The following is a 19132-nucleotide window of genomic DNA, read 5'->3' on the forward strand; positions in this document are numbered from 1 at the left end:
GCTCGTCAGCCCTGAGCTCTGCACCCACCTGCCCATCCCTCCCAGGAACCCCCAGGTTTCCAGCTGCTGAAGCCAGGCCGGGGGGGCTGGAGAGGTGGGTGGGGTGGGTGGCCACTCGCAGCGGGGCCAGAGATGCGAGGGAAGAGGATGGGAAGGGGCCAAACTGGCTTTAAAAAAGCCACACACAGGTCTGGAGCAGGAAGGGAGGTGGGAAGGCTGATGGCTGGTCCGGCCACTCTGCTTGTGTCCGTTGGGCACCAGGCAGGGGGTCTCCGCACCCTCTGGGCTGCTGCAGCCCCCCACCCTCCCCACAACCCCCCACAGCCTTTCCACACCCAGTAGCACTTCAGCACCAGCAGGTCTGGCACAGCTTGGCACAGCCTGGGAGAAGAGATGGAGGTGTCCAAGCCTGGTGGGGCTCAGGAGCTGGAGGAAGAGAGAAAAGCCCCAGGGAAAAGCCCTAAGGAAGGGGAAGAGAATGGAGACCTATCTCCTCTTAGCCCAGGTGATCCCAGGCCAGAGAGGCTGGCGAGGTGTGAGACACTTCGAGAGATGGCTCTGCACAGCAAGATGTCCCAACTAGTAAAAGCAACTTCCCGGCTTGTACAAGTAGAGCAGACTCTCCTGCTCCCTCTCCTTCTCCCTGTACAGCATCCTCTTCCTCTCCACCCAAAAGTAAGCAAGAGCGAGACAGAAGTACACTTATCTTGGGCTTTTGGGTAAAGGACAGTGGACTGCACTCGTAATTGCATGTGCTGGGTCTTGCCATGTGGACTGTAAGAGTTTCATTTACATTAATTTGCAGTTAAGCAATTTAAGCTACAGCCTGCAAAACAGAAAGTTACTGACAGTTCAGTGTAGTTGCATCAGAGAGGTTCAGGGGATAAAAACACTTTTTGGCAGAATGAAGGCTTACTGACATGCTGAGTAGCCTGGAAAGATTATTTAGAGCTTTTTCAGAAGCCAGTTTTATATGTCTAGATTTCTATAAATGCACATAAAGTCTTAAACTATAAAGCTATTCTCCAGTTCTGAAAGAGCCAAAAAACAACACAAGATGCTGAGATGACCAGTAACCTGTAAGTGAAACATGACCGACCAGCAGAGCCCATGGCTGTTCCACTACATATCAATACACTATGTATCCAACATATAAGACCCAATGAACATACACCTGAAAAAATCCTCAATTTTCAAAAAAATGCAGTGGTTATGCATACTATCCCAGGAAGAAGCCCAGAAAAATCCTAGGTATGGGCTTGCAATTATTAGGTTTAGTTGTTCAAGTCCAATACATGTCCTATGCCTTGTTCCAAGTCAGTTTACTTTGGCATTGCCCAAAAGGTCTTTATCTTATGATGAGTCTTGGATATACCATGTAGAACAAGACAGCAGTTCTTATCCAATTTTTAGTACCAATGATGCATGCCACAAAAAACTCATCAGGAATAGACACCAATTGCTGGGCCAGCTAAGCTAAAACTAGAACCTGCTCTTTTACTTTTGTGCCAGCCTTCCCAGCATAGATGAGCACAATGTGGGAAGCTGGGGGATACTGCAGCCGCAAAGATGTAACCACTTTAAATCTCATCTGGTGGATTTGTGAACAACATTTTGCTGTGACTTCTGGCTTCTCAGTATCTTGCTGATGAATTTGAGGTATTGCAAGATACTGTTTCCACGTGTGCTAGATCAACATACTGAGTCCATCTGGCTTTGCACTTGTTCACAATTTGTTAAAAAGCAAATTCAAGCTACCTCAAGTCAAGCTACAACTCAGTCACCAGGAATCAGAAGCAACCTTTGAACGTTTGGGTCCAAATATTTTCAGTCTCCAGGAATATCCATCTAAGAATCTATTAGGAATAAATACACCTAGAGACGGAAAGGGCAATATTGGAAGCTATGCATGACATAAAAAGAGTGTGTTAAAAATAAAATGAAATTGTTAGACATCATTCTTCAAAAATGAGAGTACAGTGAGAGGTTGGACTTCTGCAATACCAATTTTCCAGTAAGACTTCTTTGTTGCTCGTAAGTTAAAATAAACAAGACTAACGACATTTGTTTTCTGTACAAACAAATGCTAGCTTGATGAAATACAGCCACCTCAATGAAGGTTTTATTTTCTTCCTCTTCTTTCCCAGAACTACTTTAATATCTACTTGTATAAAAGCATGTGTTTAGATACCACTGGGAATACTTTGAATTCTGATTTTCCTATTCTACTTGAAGCTAAGTTAGGTCCTTTTTTCACTGAAAACCCATTATCATGACTGTTGAGCTCTGGGACTTCCCCCCCTTCCCCTATACAATGAGGTTACATAAATTCTGCACCAGCTTTCCTCAGACCCTGCGTCACGGATAGCCAAGCCCTTTAATTGTGAGTAGTTTCACTGCTGCAGGTTTGATTTTGAAGTAAATTGTATTCCAAGGGATCCATTTATATTATAACCTGTTCATAAATTCATATGAACAAGCCCTTAAAAATAAGCTCTAAGCCAACGACTTGGCTAAAGTCCCTTCAAAATGGCAGCCCTTGGTAGCATGTCCTTCCACTCAGTGTTTTTGAAGGAAAGTTCTGGGTTTATGTCTCAGAGGCAGTCACTCATGCTAGTAGTCAGTATTTCATAATTCTCATTTATTGCTACAGTTACGTCTCTTTCAGTTCCTTCTTGATGTCCTGACTTTCCCGTTTTGCATTTCTTTAGGGGTTGTTTCTTGTTTTCCTTTTTTTGGTTTACGGTACCAGTATTGGTTTATCAGCCGAACTAGTTCAAAAAATCACTGTATAAAATGAATCTAAACCAGACAGGCTTGAAGGAAAATTAGATGAAGAAATAGGCAGGACAGCACTGGAATAGCCCATCCCCTACAGGTACTGGGAAGAATGCTTTCTGCTGCACCCCAGTGCCTGTGAGACAGTGCCAGTCCTCAGCAATTAAAAGGTGGGTGTTAATTTCTCATGAAAAGTGACACTTTCACAAGGATTTGGAGCAAATCTTTCACTAGTGACAGGAAGTGCATTGTTACTGATTTTGCCTGCAATAGGGCTGCAGAAACTGCTTAGCCAAAGGGTCTGCGTGAAGATGGGGAAGGGCGAGGGGCCTCTTCCCACACTGTCCCAGGACCCAGGATACTGCATCACCCCGCTGCCTAACCAGCTGTGCACTGGCATTGCACCCACAAGCGAACTCCTTGCGCCTCCTGCCTCCACAGAGATGCCCCCTAATAATGTCCACGTTGTCTCTCTCCTGTAATTACACACTGCCAAGGCGAACAGAGCAGCCTTTTATTTAACAGAGATTCTGTATTTTAAGCAGCAATGTGAGTGCATTAGAAAAGAAAAATACAAGGTATAAAAGCTTCCCGAAATAGCAGCGTGTGGCTTGCCCTGGCTGTGCTCAGGTGCAGCTATGCATTACTCCAGCTTTCTGATAACATCCTGTCTCCTGCGCTGAAGTTACCGAGGGGTCGCGAGGACAGTACTAAATCAGAAATGTGTAGCAGATTGGACTGGGCCAATCTCAATGGCAGCCAGCAGGGAATGGAATATAAATCACGCTAAGAAGTTAAAATAGCCATCCCATTTGCAAAACAGTCATGGTATTTTCTTTAAGGGGGAAAAGAAAACAGTGTCCTTAAAAGGTGCCAGATCGGCAGGGTGGGATAATAAAAAAACTTCTGACTGTGCAAGTTTCTCCTGCCCCTGCGCTACGGTGCCACTGCTCTGCCCAGCGCAGAGGAAGAAGTCTGGGGTGGCAGGTTCGGTACTGCTATCCAAAAGGAACAGCTTCAGCAGACCTGTATATCCACCTGTAGTCCCCTTGCCCTGCATCTCTTGTCAGGGCGAAACAGCTCAGTTGCTATGAAATCAGCCCAGTGGTACTTAATTTGTACCAAGAGCGAGTCGCATCACCAGGACTCAAAGGATGGCATGGAGGCAGCCCTGTCAGGCTTCCCGCAGGCAGGCAGGCAGGGGTATGGTGCATTGCCTCCGCTAAGCCTGCCTGCCACAGTGCCAGCCGCAGGCTTTCTTTTCTTGCTGTGTTGAGACCCATCCCTGAGGAACAAAACAGAAACCACAAGTTCATTGCAGGCCAAACAACAGCACAGCATCAGGCGTCACTGACTTTGGTCAGCAGTGAACTGAAGACCCAGAGATGTCCTGCTTCTCAGGAGAAGAGCAGCAAGGGCTGGTGCAGACAGGCATCTCTGCCAGCTGCTCAGCACAGCATAAGCCGAGGGCTCTTCACCCGGGGGATCTGCACACTTTGGGGGAGGAGTATGGAATGGGTGGCTGTTGCTAGATGACATTTCTAATGGTACTTAATCAGCTTGTTTTCTGGTCGCCGATTTCCTGACACAAATCAGAGATCGGTTCTCGGCACCAAAGTGACTTGTTTTTCCTTATGCGAGATCTGAAGACTGATTCATAAATAATGGCTTAGGGGTGACGGAAACAAGATAAATTGTTTTCATTAGAATTCGCATAAAACGGCAGCAGAGTCCCTGTTTGCCACCACGGACTGAACAAATGTGCCAGCATGCACGTTTTTCATTTTGCAGCCACTGATATTATGAAGTTGTTCCTGGACCTAATAGCTCTGAATGTTCATTTTTTTAAAGTAATTAATATGAAGAGTGGTTCTGGAAAAAATTGCCTCACCCTCCATGAAGTTATTTGCAAGCTGTAGGCATCAATACTCGTTTGAGTGGATATTTTTTTAAATACTGACAAATGGACAATTTGAAGTTCTTCAAGTGAGGAATTGCCTCCAAGATCTTTCTGGAAGGTTGCAGGAAATATGTTTAGGCAGTTCCATTTTATTAATAGTGCTGCACTCCACATGCACCTGCTGCATTAGAAAAAGGCTTTGCGGCAGCAAACCACAGAATGAACTACGCTAGGGTCTTGGGGGATTTTCTATTTCCACAGGAATGGTGACTTTACAAGAAATTAACAGCTCCACCATTCTCAGTGGTATATGTCTTAGGAGATATCTTCCAAACACAACTGTTTTAGAAAACAGCAAGTGAGAGAGGGGTACAGATGTGAGGTGGGACTTATCTGCCCCACAGAGGTTTCCCAACGATTGAGCTGTTCAAGCTGTGTTCACTTTAGGGTTATCAGAGAGAAAGAGGCACTCCAGATTCAGTTCATCCTATAACAGCCATCTAAGATGGATCAGATAAACTGTTCTATTGCTCCCCACTGACCACACACAGAACCTCTTGGAGAAAGCTCCAGCTTAGACTTTCATGAGCCCAAGGAAAAGCACAGGAATCACTTTCTAAAATAACTATTTTATTCCTCCAGAAGTTGAGCTATCCTGAGAATTTATATTGGAAAAATACAAAATAGGTCAGTGGGGGTGGAGGCACTGAGTTACCAGGAATGGACATCAGGAGCTTTGGCACTCCAAACCAGCTCCCAGATTTTGGCCCGCCAATAGTGGAGAGCATCCAGCACCTGGACCAGGGCACCACCATGGCCACTTTGCCTTTAGTGGAAATTTTGTCTACCAGGGCGCATAAAGATTAAGAAAAAATGTTGAGGGTTGGCAGCAGGCCAGGGTCTAAAATTTGAGTGTGCTGAAGAAAAAGGGAGCTGTCTGTAAAAGCCAGCTGTAGGAATCTGTTTGATGGGTCCAGTTGGCACCTCTGAGTAAAATAAAAATGGAAGAAAGCAGTTTGTATCTTCTCTAAGGAAGCCTTTATAAAAGTGGCCTCTTTATAAAAGCAAAGCAACTTGGTGGATACTATCAATTTTATGTTAAGGTTCAAAAATAAAAGCTGGGCCATCAGAAACATCCTGAAACTTCAGCCTACCACTGAGTGACAACTGCATGAAACAGACCTAGAGCAGTGGAAAATTTTAAGCCATAAATCAGAGAGCCTTGAAACTAGTAGGCCATGCTGGTTTTATTCAGGGGGAGGTTCTTTATTAACTCATCTGTCTAAACATATGGATCTCGACAAATGAAAGCTTCAGGGAGGATCTGCTCCTGTCCTGCAATTGAAAACACTTAAAATCAAATCACTGCAAATATTCCTGTTACCTTCCCTTAAATGGCAAAGTACCACAAGAGCTGTTGCTTTCTATCAGTTCAGCTCACAAGGGCCCTATTTCCTGAAGTTAAAATGGAAAGAATTTTTAGTCTGAAACTTTTTCTTTTCCTTCAGTTAGTTACTGCCCACTTTTACTGAAAGGAGAGAGATAAGTCAAGTTTTTATTCTCTGTCATGTATCCTAAAGCTCCCATGTGCTGGACACCTGCAAAAGCTAGCAAAGCTAGCTTGTTTACTTAGTGCAATTTATTTGACCTTTTAATATATTTGAGTAAGGATTTTATACCTAAGGCAACTTTACAGAAGAGATTTGAAAGGCGACCTTCAAAGAAAGCATCAAAATCTTTCTGAAAAAGGAAACTTTGGAAATATATGTGAAAAAGGCTGCTTTTCAGCTAACCTCCTGACTCAGGACTCCCTGGCTTTTCAGCACAGGGGTGTACCAGAGCAATGAGTTCACCTTGCCCACAGCAGACCCACAACCGCTATCATAAAATACCTAAGGGCCCGAGAATGGTGTTGGATGGCTAGTTTCGGTATTCCCATATAACAAATGCCTTCTATTTGCTGGCTGGGGCAGTGATTCAGCACTGGTTTTGATGTTAACCCACACTTCAATCCTTCAGCTGCAAATCCTTTTTGCTATTACTATTATGAAGCTGGGATTGTCTGGGTGAAATGGAGTTTTAAAAAATGGTTTCTTTGTTGTTTTTAATAACAAAGGTAAAACCCACAATAAGTCTGAAACTTCATGCTTTTAAGAATAACATTAAAACTCAATTTCCTTTCAGTTAAAATCACAGGGTGCTACTAACTAAAAGAGTAAATACATCAAGTGAAGGAGAAGTGCCAAAATCTGGTGTGTACCACATGCTACAGGAGAAGATTCTTCTGTCCCCTACAGAATCACAGAATGTTTGGGGTTAGAAGGGTCCTCTGGAGATCATCTAGTCCAACCTCACTGCTAAAGCAGGTTCACCTAGTGCAGGTTGCACAGGATCACATCCAGGTGGGTTTTGAATGTCTCCAGAGAAGGAGGCTCCACAACCGCTCTGGGCAGCCTCTTCCAGTGCTCTGCCACCCTCAAAGTAAAGAAGTTTCTCCTCGTATTCAGACGGAACTTCCCGTGTTGCAGTTTGTGCCCATTGCCCCTTGTCCCTGTCGCTGGGCACCACTGAAAAGAGCCTGGCCCATCCCCCTGACACCCGCCCTTAAGCTGTTTGTGTGCATTGATAGGATCCCCTCTCAGTCTCCCCTTCTCCAGGCTAAATAGGCCCAGCTCTCTCAGCCTGTCCTCATAAGGAGCATTAGGAGATGCTCCATCCCCCAATCACCTTTGTAGCCCTTTGCTGGGCCCTCTCCAGTAGTTCCCTGCCTTGCTTGAACTGGAGAGCCCAGCACTGGACACAGCACTCCAGGTGCGGCCTCACCAGGGCAGAGCAGAGGGGCAGGAGAACCTCCCTCCACCTGCTGGCCACACTCCTCCTAATGCACCCCAGGGTCCCACTGGCCTTGGCCACCAGGGCACACCGCTGGCTCAAGGGCAACTTGCTGTCCACCAGAACTGCCAGGTCCTTCTCTGCAGAGCTGCCTTCCAGCAGGTCAGCCCCAGCCTATACTGGTGCGTGGGGTTGTCCCTCCCCAGGTGCAGGACCCTACACTTGCCTTTGTTGAACTTCCATGAGGTTCCTCTCTGCCCAACTCTCCAGCCTGTCCAGGTCTCACTGAATGGCAGCGCAGCCTTCTGGTGCATCAGCCACTCCATCCAGTTTTGTATCATCAGCAACAGCTTTTCCTGGAACATTCATTGTGTATGAGACCTCATGAAGGCATAGGCTGTGACTGAGAGCACATCTGCACCTAAATTTTAGGATGACAGAGGCTGATCTTGCTGCCAGAAGGTGTCTTGTCCTCTTCACCTCTAAATGTTCATTCCCAGCGCTGAGATGCTCCTCCCTTTGTGCTGACACAGAACTTTCCTAGAGTAAACCAGGCTGGAGAACCACTGCAAGTTAAAGCTCTGCTTCTACCATCTGCTCCTACCCTCTCTTAGGTAGGGGCAGGAGCAGATGAGGGTTGAGGCAAATGTTTTCTTTTAGTGGTTGTGTGTGTATAGTAGATGAGCACCCCCTTCCAGTGCTCACAAACCTGTGCTGGCCCAGCTCAATGGCAGGCAGAAGGTTTCCCCTGCCACAGGCAAGGCTGACAGCTGGTGGTGCTACAGATCCTTAAGGAAAAAACTGGCTCCACTTAGATTTTTCTAAGCACAGCAGGCAGGGGTTTCCATGAGCTGCAACATGTGATGTTGGGTTGACTGGATTAAGGATTTGCCCCATGCAGAGTATTTCTTTAGCACAGCCAGGTGTTAGAACAGCACTTCCCATGCTGCAGGCCACGCCACATCTGAGGGACTGGGAAGTCGTCATAATTTGTTACGGTGCGCAACCAGCAGAGCTGTCAAGGTCACCTGCCTCACTGGTGATCCCAGTTATGTAATAACATGAGAGACACTGCATGGAAGTGATGCTTCAGTGAGGGTTGCTGTCACAAAGTCCCCCTGGGAGCCATTGGGAGCTCTCCAGAGAATCTGGATATAACATTTCTCTGAGGTCTTACCCTTGCCTGTCAGTGTAGAGGGAGTGGAATTGCTTTGGGGACAGCTACAAAAGGTCTGTCTGTTAGAAACAGAATTAGAAAAAAAGTAATTAATGATGCCTGAGGAAGAAAGTGTCCCTTAGAAGTGAACAGGTGAAACTGCTACCCGAAGTTTCCTGCCAAGTATTTAGTGGTTACAGTATATGTATCTCAAAACTGAAGATGTTTAACACTAAATCAGAGATGAACATTCATGATTAAGAACTTTCTGCTTAGAAAATCCTGGCTAGAAAACTTATAGAGCATTATTTTTCACTCACACCTTTTTGCTTTTGCTTTTCATTTCAGGATAGCATTGAGTTTAGAAGTATCTGTAGTCACATGGCTTTACAAGGAGAGGGACAACAATTTGAGAGAGACTTACATGAAGCCCACCAGTGTTTGAAGACCATCATTGAGAAACTCATTTGTTCATTTGCAGTTTTCCCCTCAGATTCTTACATCCCGGTTCAATCTGCTCTGAGACAAATCCTGCAGAATCTCCTGGCAATGTGAAACAACAGGCTGCTTGGCCAAGGAACATGCAAGGCCTATGAGCTGTAATGGTCTATAAAAATAACAAATAACTTGAAAGGTGAATCCTGGAGATTTTACTGTAGCAAGAGTTCCTGCTGACTTTACATCGGTGAAGACTTTCCAATGGAGATGGTATTCCTGAAAAGTACTGAATAGCCTTCTCATATCAAACTCATACCAAAGTCACATTAATGGGAGATGGGAACACCTCCAGAAGTTGCTTTGGAGGAACTGGAATTCATTCTTAAATAATAAGGTCTCAAAATGAATATAGAAAGTTGGAGGCTGGGAAGGCAACCGTCAGAAATCTCAGTATTTTCATCACAGTTCAGGAAACTGTTCTCAAGTACTTCGTTATGGAGCTGACACTTGAGATCTTTCATGAGAAGGTATACAGCCTGATGCTGCTGCAAATGAAGACAGCCTGCTAAATCTGCACTGCATTTTACTCTAATAAGCTAATAAACTAATGGAAAGGTGAAGGTGCGGTATCTTCCGTTGAGAAAAGAAAAAAAAAAAAAAAAAGAAGAAGAAAAATATGTGGGACCAGTGGGATCAATCACTTTAAAGCAATAAAAGGTCTTGGTAGATGATACAGTGGAGGTGAATGGAAAGCAAAGCAAAAGAGGCATTAACACGGTGAAGCAAAGGTATTTATAAACTGAGGTGAAACATTTGTGAAGGTTGCTTTGCAGAGCTTTCTCAGCCCCTGTGACTGTGCAGCAGACAGCATAAAACTCTGCTCTCCTACTGCCAAATCAGGAGGGTTTATGAAGTCACTTCTGTCAAACAGCTGCAGCTGTAATGCTGAGAAGAGGCATTCCGCCCCTCTTTTTGCAATAAGATTTAATGTCTGTGTGATTGCTGAGCAGGAATAACGACTTGTAAAACTTTTTTTTTTTTCAAAGGGATAAATTAGGCTCCTTTTAACTGTGATTTGGGTAGTAGGTCAGGGAATTTTGTAGATTATGAGATAGAAAAGTATCTCTTTCCATTGGCTGGAGGAGTGAATTTCCACATGTAATTTTTTCTTTTTTTTTTTTTTTTTAATGTGTGATCGTGAACATCATCAGCTGAATACTTTCCGAGTGTGGTTCCATACTCTGATTGATTTGCCATATTTTATGTTCACACTTTAAATGTTACACTGGTGTCATTCTCACAGCTATAATTAAGGCTACCTCAAAACACTTATTCACTGGTTCTCAGTGCGAATGCAGACAACTGCCCTGGGTTGAAATTTTGCATGGAATGCCTAAGCTTAGAATTTATTTAGGAATGGGAAGAAAAAACATGAAGGTCAGACCAACATATCTCTTTTTTTTTTTTTTTTTTCTTTTAAGTGTGACTCCCTCCCTCAAGGGAAGAGGGAAAAGGGCTCCATTGGGACCAGAACATGGTGGTGTTTGCTGAAATGTTGGGATCTCCAGGGCAACGCTGAGCATAACAGCAGGCAGCAAACAGAGGGGATGCACACAAAGGTGTTACATGCATGCCTGCACAGGTATTAGTGAGTGCTTATCTACTGTGGTTGGCAATAGCCCTCACAGTGAAGGGACAGAGGCCTTCAGAAGTCCTGTGAAATGAGTCTTTTGGCTATTTTTCTAATGTTATCCCCTCAGAGGAGAGATACATGGGCAGCAGAGAGGCCAGGGGTGGAAATCTGGGTGAAGGCAGCTGCAGCTGCAGCCCTGAGGTCCCCCAGCTTTGCAGAGTGCAAAGTGGTGCCATCACACACCCCGCCTGCCCCTCAGCTTTGGTGTGACAGCCACCCACTGGAGCCCAGACCCCTCTTGCTCTGGCTGTGAGGGGCTATTTTTTTATTTCCTACCATTTAGGCAGGTCACTCCCTGGCTTTCCTTGGTTGTTTCTGTTAGTTCACTGAATCTGCTCTCACACACAAGCACTCTCTTACAGGGTCTGTGTTTCTGCTCCTTCAGCTGGGCATTAGCCCCAAGCACAAATGGTTTTATCTCCAGTTTCATTAAAAAGTCACTTAAAAGAAAAGCTTTCACAAGGACTTATATCCAGCTCAGTGCGCTGAAATCCTGGTCTGAAGATCAATAGCAAGATCCTGTTGACTTTACCAGGGCCAGAATCTGATCTATGCTCTCCAGGTCATCAGCACTGCTGGCAGGGTTGGCATCAGGAAGGCTCTGAAAAAAACAAAGCCACAGGCTGATTTCAACTCTCTTTGCTCAGTCACAGGCATGTATGCACAAAAGTAATGACCAAGTACAGAGAGCGAAAGCATTTCACAGGTAGTTTTCTCTTCAGTTTTCTAAGAAACTAGCAAGTGCTACAGATCAAAAGTACATTAGACCTAAAATAACACTCCAGACACAGTTCTACCAAATTGGACAGGTCCCCTTCTGGATGGCTCTAGGCCTGCAGAGATCCCTAGCAGGTAAGAAGCAGAAGACCCAGGAACCTGGGGAAATTTAGGCCTTCTGAATATGACCCTTCGTGTTTTTTTAAAAGAATTAATGTTTATGCTGAAAATCTCCAAACTCTTTCTTTCCCAAACATTCCCACTTAAATTGAATATTTTGATTCAATTTCATTTTAAAAGAAAGCATCGTTAATTTTTTTGAAATTCTGGCTAGAAAATTAAGAATCCCTTGGGAAACATCATCTTGCATTGGACTATACAGCACAGGTTTTCAGTTCCTCTCCTTGTCCTTGAGGTGGTGGTGCAATGGAATGGGAGGGCAATGGGTTCTCAGGCCCTGAGTCTGCAAACATTTTGAGTATGGTTTCATGACTCAAAGTGCTCAGATAACTGTGGTTTAGTAAGTTACCACCCATCAGTTGAGCTGTGGCAACTGCCTGTGCACATGCAATTAGCTCACCCTAATTGCAAAACGTGCAACTCACTCCCTTTCAGGAGATCAGTGCAGCTGCACATATATATCAAGTTATCCTTTGCTATGTTTGAGGCTCAAGGCCCCGTTTCATCAATTGAGATGAAATGTGGTAGAAGACAGGAACATCCATGCCTCTGGGGTGGGGATTCACAGCTCTCCCAGACTCATGGCCTCGGCAGGCTGGCAGACCCCTGCCATGTCAAGCAGCCCTCGAGCCAGGGTGCCAAGCTGCTCTCTGCGGTGTGTTGTATTTGCTATGCAGCAGATGAAAATCAGAGCATCAGAGAGAATAGCCTGAAATGTGCCTTCCTGCCTCCAACATGGGAAGCAAGGATGGTGGAAGGGAACCCGCTGCCCAGAAGTAGCTGCCCTTGCTCAATGGGGACTATGTCACCAGCCTGTGCGTCACACACACTGCTGCCATGGCTAAAAAAATCTCACTTTTTTAATGCTAAGATACTCCACTTTGAGTTCAGATGGAAAACCTCTCTTTGCACGTCTGTAATTTCACATACCCACCCCAACATCCTGCTCCAGAGCATCTGTGTTTCAGAGCTCTCCATATGCATCTTCTCTTTTCTGTTGTGTTTGCCAAACACCACCACTCAATTTAGCACAACTGCTGTGCGTATGATCCACAAAATCAGCCTGTTCGTCTGGGTTATGTGTTTACATCTCCTGCTACCAGGCATTTGATGAAACAGCTTCCTCCTCCTTACCAGTCCTTTTGGGGCTTTGATGACTCAAATGCTTACTCACGTGAGCAGTTCTTGCTTGACACGTACTCAGTTGTTTCAACTGGGTCTTCCTACAGTAGCATCTAAAGGATCAGGATGTTTTTCCACCAGCACGCCAGGTTTCAAGCATAAGATGCACTAGTTATATCAGGAAATTAGTGAATAAGAAGCTGGACGAGCAAAGAAACCCTGAGCATGAATGTATCAATGATTCTATCTAATAAAAGTATTTTCCTATAATACTCATCACATGAGGTTCAGGTTAACAAATGGGGAAAAGCAGTCCAGGAAAATAGAAAATGCATATAGTAACACAAAAAAAATGTACACACACACACACACACAAACCCTTTTTATTGCATGCATAGAACTACTTGACTTTTATTTCCAAAACCTTGATACTGATGAAATTTCAAGACTGAAAAAATAAATTAGAAAAAAGTGCTAATGATTTTTCAGTAAATGTTTCTACCTAAATAAATTCCATGATAACTGCCCTGCATTTTATTTTAGCTGCTGGAAATAGTTTGAGATTTAAATCAGAAAAGAAGTCTGGAGCATTTTTTTCCAGAGGGTGTTAGTTTTTGCCTTGATGAGTCCTATCATCTAGGTAGCCTTTTTATATCCCTGTAATAAATTTCACCTGTCATTCACCTTTAAGCAGCACACCTGTGCTCGTGAATCCCTATTCTGGGACTGCTTTAGCCTTCCAAATTGCTGACCAGCTTCAAAGAAGCACAGCTGCTTGTTTGTCAAACATTAAAGCATGTTTCCTTCACAGCCAACTCCAAATACTTGGTCCTAGATCGATGCCAGGCTAAATGTGCAATATCTGACCGACCACCACAGCTAGAAATTCAGTATTTTCAACAATTTTAAGCTGAATATCCCATTGCTTAGAAGTGATGTCACTTTGAGCCTATCCAGACAATTCAGAGGTTGTTACAATTTGTGTTTAGTTATATGCAAATTTGCATGTGCTACAAATGTGTCATGCAAAGCATCCAAAGCTGCTCCAGGAAAACTTAAAATTGCACCCCACCACGCTATGTTCTGTTTTCTCTCTTAGCTTTGTTTGTGGCCATTACTGAAGGACAGCATGAAAAGAGCACTGTTACGGCAATGGCATCAAGCAAGCCATGGAAAAAAAAGGGTTGTCAGAGTGAAGTTTTCCTGCCAGTCCTTCGATTTGCTCCCTTTCGCAAAGGCATAATGTGAAAGCTTTTAATTCCGTGGTTACAGACACCCCTATCTGAAGGCTCCTGCTCCGCTGCGTTGCACGGAACGGACAGCGTTCGCCGAACGAGCAGCGACGTGGTATGTAGCTCAGCACGCGGCTTGGTGTTTGCTGCCCGCAGCTCTGCGTCAGGTAGGCGGCGGGAGGCACCGCCGTTTGCAGAGGAGGAGCTGCGGCACGCAGAGATGACAGCTGAGAGCTGCCACCCGTGCGGTGGGCCCAGCCAGCGCGCACCGCAGCTGCCACGGCGCCTGGTGCCGGCCGTGGGCCTCGCACAGCCCCGGCCCGCTGCGGCCCTGGGCTGAGCGCTCCGGCCGGCAGGGCGAGGCCGGGCCCAGGGAGCCCAGGATGGCTCCCAGCACTGCCCACGCACCAGCCGGCACTGGAGGCGGACTGGTCACTTGGGCTCGTACCAACTTCTCACCCCGCAGCCCAGCTCACGGCACTGTAACATGGCTGCGCGCAACGCAGACGTCCACCGCAACCTCGGTTCCCCCAGAAGAAAACCTGCAGGACCTCGGCATGGGGCCCAGGCAGCCCAGCAGCCTCGCCCGGCGTCCTCCACCGGCGCGGCCGGGCTCGGCGTGGGGCTGCGTCCCTCAGGGTGGCGGACGAAGGGTGCGGCGGGCGGGCGGCAGCACCGCCACCCACCCAGCTTTCTAAGCCAGGCCGCGCCGCGCAGGGGCTGCGCCTCCCGCCCGCCGCCGCGCAGCCCCACGGCGCCCGCAGGCCTCTCGGCGCCCCGAGCCGCCCAGCGGGGGGCGCGGTTCCGGCCGCCGCCCAGCGGGTGGCGCTGTCGGGTCGCCGACGGGGCGCGGCGCGGGGCTGCGCGGGCGCGGGGAGGGTGCGCGGGGCTGCGCGGGCGGAGCGGGGCCACGGCGGGCGGGGGGAGGAGGGGGGAGGAGGCAGAAGCGGAGAAAGTGGCGCGGCCTGGGGGGCTGCGGGGGGCTCGGCGCCTGGGGGCGGGGTGGCCGCAGGGGTGTGGGGTAACGGGGGGAGGCGGGGAGGGAGCAGGGGAAGAAAGGAGAGGAAAGAAAGGAGGGGAAGGGAAGGGAAGGGAAGACGGGACAGATGGACAAATGGACAAAGAAACTTCCCTGTGCTTTTTCCCCAAACTTTTTCAGAAGCTCAAAATAATTACAGCAATTATTGCTATGAAATTCCCACCCACTTCCATGCTATCTGCTGGGATTGAAAGTGGAGGAACTCAAATACCACAGGAAGATTATTTTCAAATATAATATTTGCAAAACTCCCAAAGCACTGGAAATCTCAAAAAGGGGTTGCCTGAGGCTTTCAGCCCAATTTCTGAATTATGCCCCCTCTGTAAATAGTTTGTTGGGTTTTTTTACCACCATGACTATGTCAAGAGACAGGTTTCTGTATTTAATCATATAGTTACTTTGGTGACACCAGAAGTGTAGCTTTGCCTTCTTTAGTAGTAACATGTACCAGTATAGCACCTGCCTCTTCTAAGGGGGGAAAAATTATACCAATAAAAAAAACCCCAAAAACTTACAGCTGGTGCGGAACTGTAGGCTCATCAGCAAGACTGTGCCACTTTTAGTGTCCCGAGGTGTCCCACAGGTCAGCTTTGTGGTCAGAGTCACACTAATGGCTCAGCGCTTATCAGCAGTATGAGTACATAAAATGGAGTATCGTTTGATCCTGCTCATTTTAATGGTGATTTTGAAAATGCTGAAAGTTTTCTACATAGAATCAGATGAAGGAAAGATGCTTAGTGCTACAGTAACAGTCTTTAACCCAAAGACTTTTCTTGCTTGGTTTACTTTTTTTTCATTTAATTTTTTTTCAGGAAATCACATTTCCCAACTTTTCTTCTATTTCTTTGCACTGTCCCTTGGACGGTTCTTAGCATCGTGATGCCCAAACCCTGGGTTTCATTTGGCCCCTGCCCATTGCACACCAGCGAGGATGGCCACAGTCCTGCCAGGAGACACACAGCAATACCCGTGGGCACATGAAGGAAAGCTAGAATAAAACAACTTTTCAAAAGGACCTGCTAATCATTTTTGTTTTTCCTTTTTAAATAACTGCTGGTGAGTCAGGCATGACATGGCTCCTGTAATCTTCACAGATAATTAAGCATTTCGTACCTTGTGTCTGTGGGTAGATGCAGCTGTCAAAACCCAGGCCCATTCTGGAAGTGGCTAAAGTGCTTTCTCTGGGAGAAAAAAACCCCAGCCCTCTTGCTTGCACCCACCTTTGTTTACATAATCTTAAATACCAAGACTATATAGTAGGGAAATTTGCTTGTGTGGGCCATTGCTTTTGAAGCTGATGCGACAGCTTGTTGCACGACTCTGTACACATTTTCCTGTTTCACTGGGAGGAATGTAAGAGATAAGCAGAGCAAGAAGCCTTATATTTTTGTTACTGTGTGTTGACAAAATACAGCTTTGTCAGTTCTGATGTTACACTGACAACCAGTGTTTCACACCTCAGCAGTGTGACAGTGGCTACAGTGTCTGTAGCGCAGGCTGAGGTGTCCCAAGGCCAAAATGGGTGGACTCCATATGAAGCCAGGCCCTTGCTGACACCCATCCCACTGCAGCGTCAACGTCTGAGTGAGTAAGGAGAAGTCTTGCTCCCTGCATGGGTTACCATTTACCTGTGTTAGAAGGATGTTCTGAGTACTACATGTGTTGTCTTCAGTTTTCTAAACTTTTTTGCATGGTAGCGTTGTCCCAAATACTTGTATCATCAAGGAGCCCTGCAAGGAGTCTGGAAGTCTGGACTCTGAGAGACCAATAGGAAACTCGTGTTAGGGGTGAAACAGGCTGCAGTGTTGAACCACAGGTTTCAAAGAGATCCAGACTCTGCAACACAAGGACATAAATTAAGCTGGGGACAAAATAAGGTTAGACGGAAAAACAGTCTTTGTCCTCCTCTTCCCCACAGCAAAATAGGATGATTTCTTTCATAACTTCATCGTCCAAACCACTTCTAAGCTTCATGGCTTATTTCCATTATTTTAGCAAAGGTGTGTCTCAGTCTGCCCATAATATTTGAAATAGAGGGGACTTCTAGCACTTTCCAGGTTGGCTAGTCCATAACCACATAGAATAGTACCATGGAAGAACAACTCCTCAATCTCATGCAAAGAGAGGAAAAATTGAATACAGTTAAGAAAATGCAGATCCAACCCAAATATTGGGAGGATTTTTCCAATTGCTGGATGTTGCAGATAGTGGAAGAGTCCCTCCAGAAAATATTGGTTCACCCTTCATCCTGGCACATGCTGAACTCATCTGAACAAAGCAACAGCAGACGCTAGAATTAGTCAAGAAGTCAGTAGTTTTTGATAGAAAATCTCATAGACCATTTCTAGGTATTTCCCCCACACACCCTTTCTCTCTCTCTTTTTTTTTTTTTTTTTTTTTTAATGAGAAAAGCAGTTATGTTAAAAACATCATGGGGAGTAATTCTGAACTGGCAGAGGGATGGGACAGATGATTGAATAGATTCTTTCCATCTCCACATTTTGTGATCTATGAACTCACCTTTGGGAAACTTATTTCAGAGCGAGTTTCACTCCTCCAGAGTTGTCTGAAGAAGGTGGGCTATTTAACTTGAGCAGCATTAACACTACCACTGTGCTTTGGCTTTAAAAGTTATAAGATGTTTCAGCACTAAGAAACTTCATCACTGTCCTGGTTTCAGCTGAGATAGAATTAATTTTCTTATTAGCAGCTGGTGCAGTGCTGTGTTTTGGATTTGGTGTGAGAACAATGTTGATCACACGCTGATGTTTTTAGTCATTGCTGAGTGATGTTTATACTAAGTCAAGGACTTTTTAGTTTCTCAGGCCCTGCCAGCGAGAGGGATGGAGGGGCACAAGAAATTGGGGGGGGTGACACAGCCAGGACCGCTGACCTGAACCAGCCCCAAAGAGGTATTCCATACCATGGGACATCATGCCCAGTATATAAACTGGGGGGGGGGGGGGGGTTGGCTGGGGCTGGCAGATCTTTGCTCGGGGACTGGCTGGGCATCGGTCAGCGGGGGGTAAACAGCTGTATTGTGTGTCATTTGTTTTCTTTTCTCCCTTCCCTTTGGACTCCATTCTTCTTCCTCCTCCCTCATTTTCATTATAACTGTTATTATTATTATTGCTCTTTCGTTTTTATTTTATTTCAACGATTAAATTGTTCTTATCTCAACCCTTGAGTTTTAAATTCCTTTCCAATTCTCCTCCCCACCCCTCCGGGTGAGAGGCAAGTGAGTGAGCAGCTCCATGGCACTTAATTACCAGCTGGGGTTAAGCCACAACGACAGTCACAGAGTGATTTTTCTCTGATTTCCTTTCCTCCTGGAAGCCTGCCTGTAATATTGTCTGCTGGTGCTTCACACTGCAAGCCAGAGATACCACTATTGCCTGGACATGCTGGAGGCTGAACCTGCTCCACAGCCAGCCTGACATTTACTACACCAGGTCCTCTGTGACTCCCTTTTGCGTCCCATCCCATTCCTCGCAGGCAGAAAGCTCGTACAAGGAACGCCACTGAAATGTGGTGTCCAGTCAATTTCTAATGAAAAGCCCATCTTTCTGGCCCCCAGTGGACGGTCCCGTTGCCAAAGACTGTCGAGTTACCTGAAGCCTCGAGGAGTCCTGCAGCTCCACGCTGCTTTGAACACCAGATGAGTGCTTAGTGAGTGTGGCTGTGTCCTCAGCAAGTAATCCCACTGCATGGGGCTCAATGTAATGCAGGGTAACTAGGTGGCAAGTGTCCAAGTCATTCTTTTTAATTAAGGAATCCCAAGAAAAGTTCACATGGGATCTAATGACTCACAACACAGTGTTTCTGTGGAGAGCAAACAGCAGATTAGGAGACAGCCTTCAAAGCTGGAAAGGTGTGGAGGAGGGGACTGGTGTCCATAAAAGCAGCCCAAGGCATTTGATCAGGCACCTGGGAATGAGGGCTAGAATAGTTTGTAGCAGTGACAGTCTGGGGATGTGCGACCATGTCCCCAGCCCTGCAGAAGTCTCAGGGAGGTCCCCAGCCACGGAGAGGCTGTTCTTCCTCC

At 46.1% G+C, this 19132-nt stretch overlaps 1 protein-coding gene across 1 annotated transcript; it reads left to right on the forward strand.

Moving 5' to 3' along the window:
• Positions 1 to 219: 219 nt before the first annotated feature.
• On the forward strand, positions 220 to 9221 carry DLEU7 (deleted in lymphocytic leukemia 7). Its single transcript, XM_055701711.1, has 3 exons — positions 220 to 338; positions 501 to 675; positions 9015 to 9221. Exons 1-3 carry the CDS (start codon positions 220 to 222, stop codon positions 9219 to 9221), a joined length of 501 nt encoding a protein of 166 aa, XP_055557686.1.
• The last annotated feature ends 9911 nt before the right edge of the window (positions 9222 to 19132 follow it).

Source organism: Falco cherrug, chromosome 2 (assembly GCF_023634085.1).
Source record: "Falco cherrug isolate bFalChe1 chromosome 2, bFalChe1.pri, whole genome shotgun sequence".
Classification (NCBI taxonomy): Eukaryota; Metazoa; Chordata; class Aves; order Falconiformes; family Falconidae; genus Falco; species Falco cherrug.

Bases quoted from the DNA above. Each gene is read 5' to 3' on its own strand.
- DLEU7 (XM_055701711.1), top strand. From the start codon at position 220: ATGGCTGGTCCGGCCACTCTGCTTGTGTCCGTTGGGCACCAGGCAGGG. The intron at 339-500 runs GTAGCACTTCAG...ATCTCCTCTTAG, and splicing joins CCACAGCCTTTCCACACCCA to CCCAGGTGATCCCAGGCCAG. The intron at 676-9,014 runs GTAAGCAAGAGC...TTTTCATTTCAG, and splicing joins CTCTTCCTCTCCACCCAAAA to GATAGCATTGAGTTTAGAAG.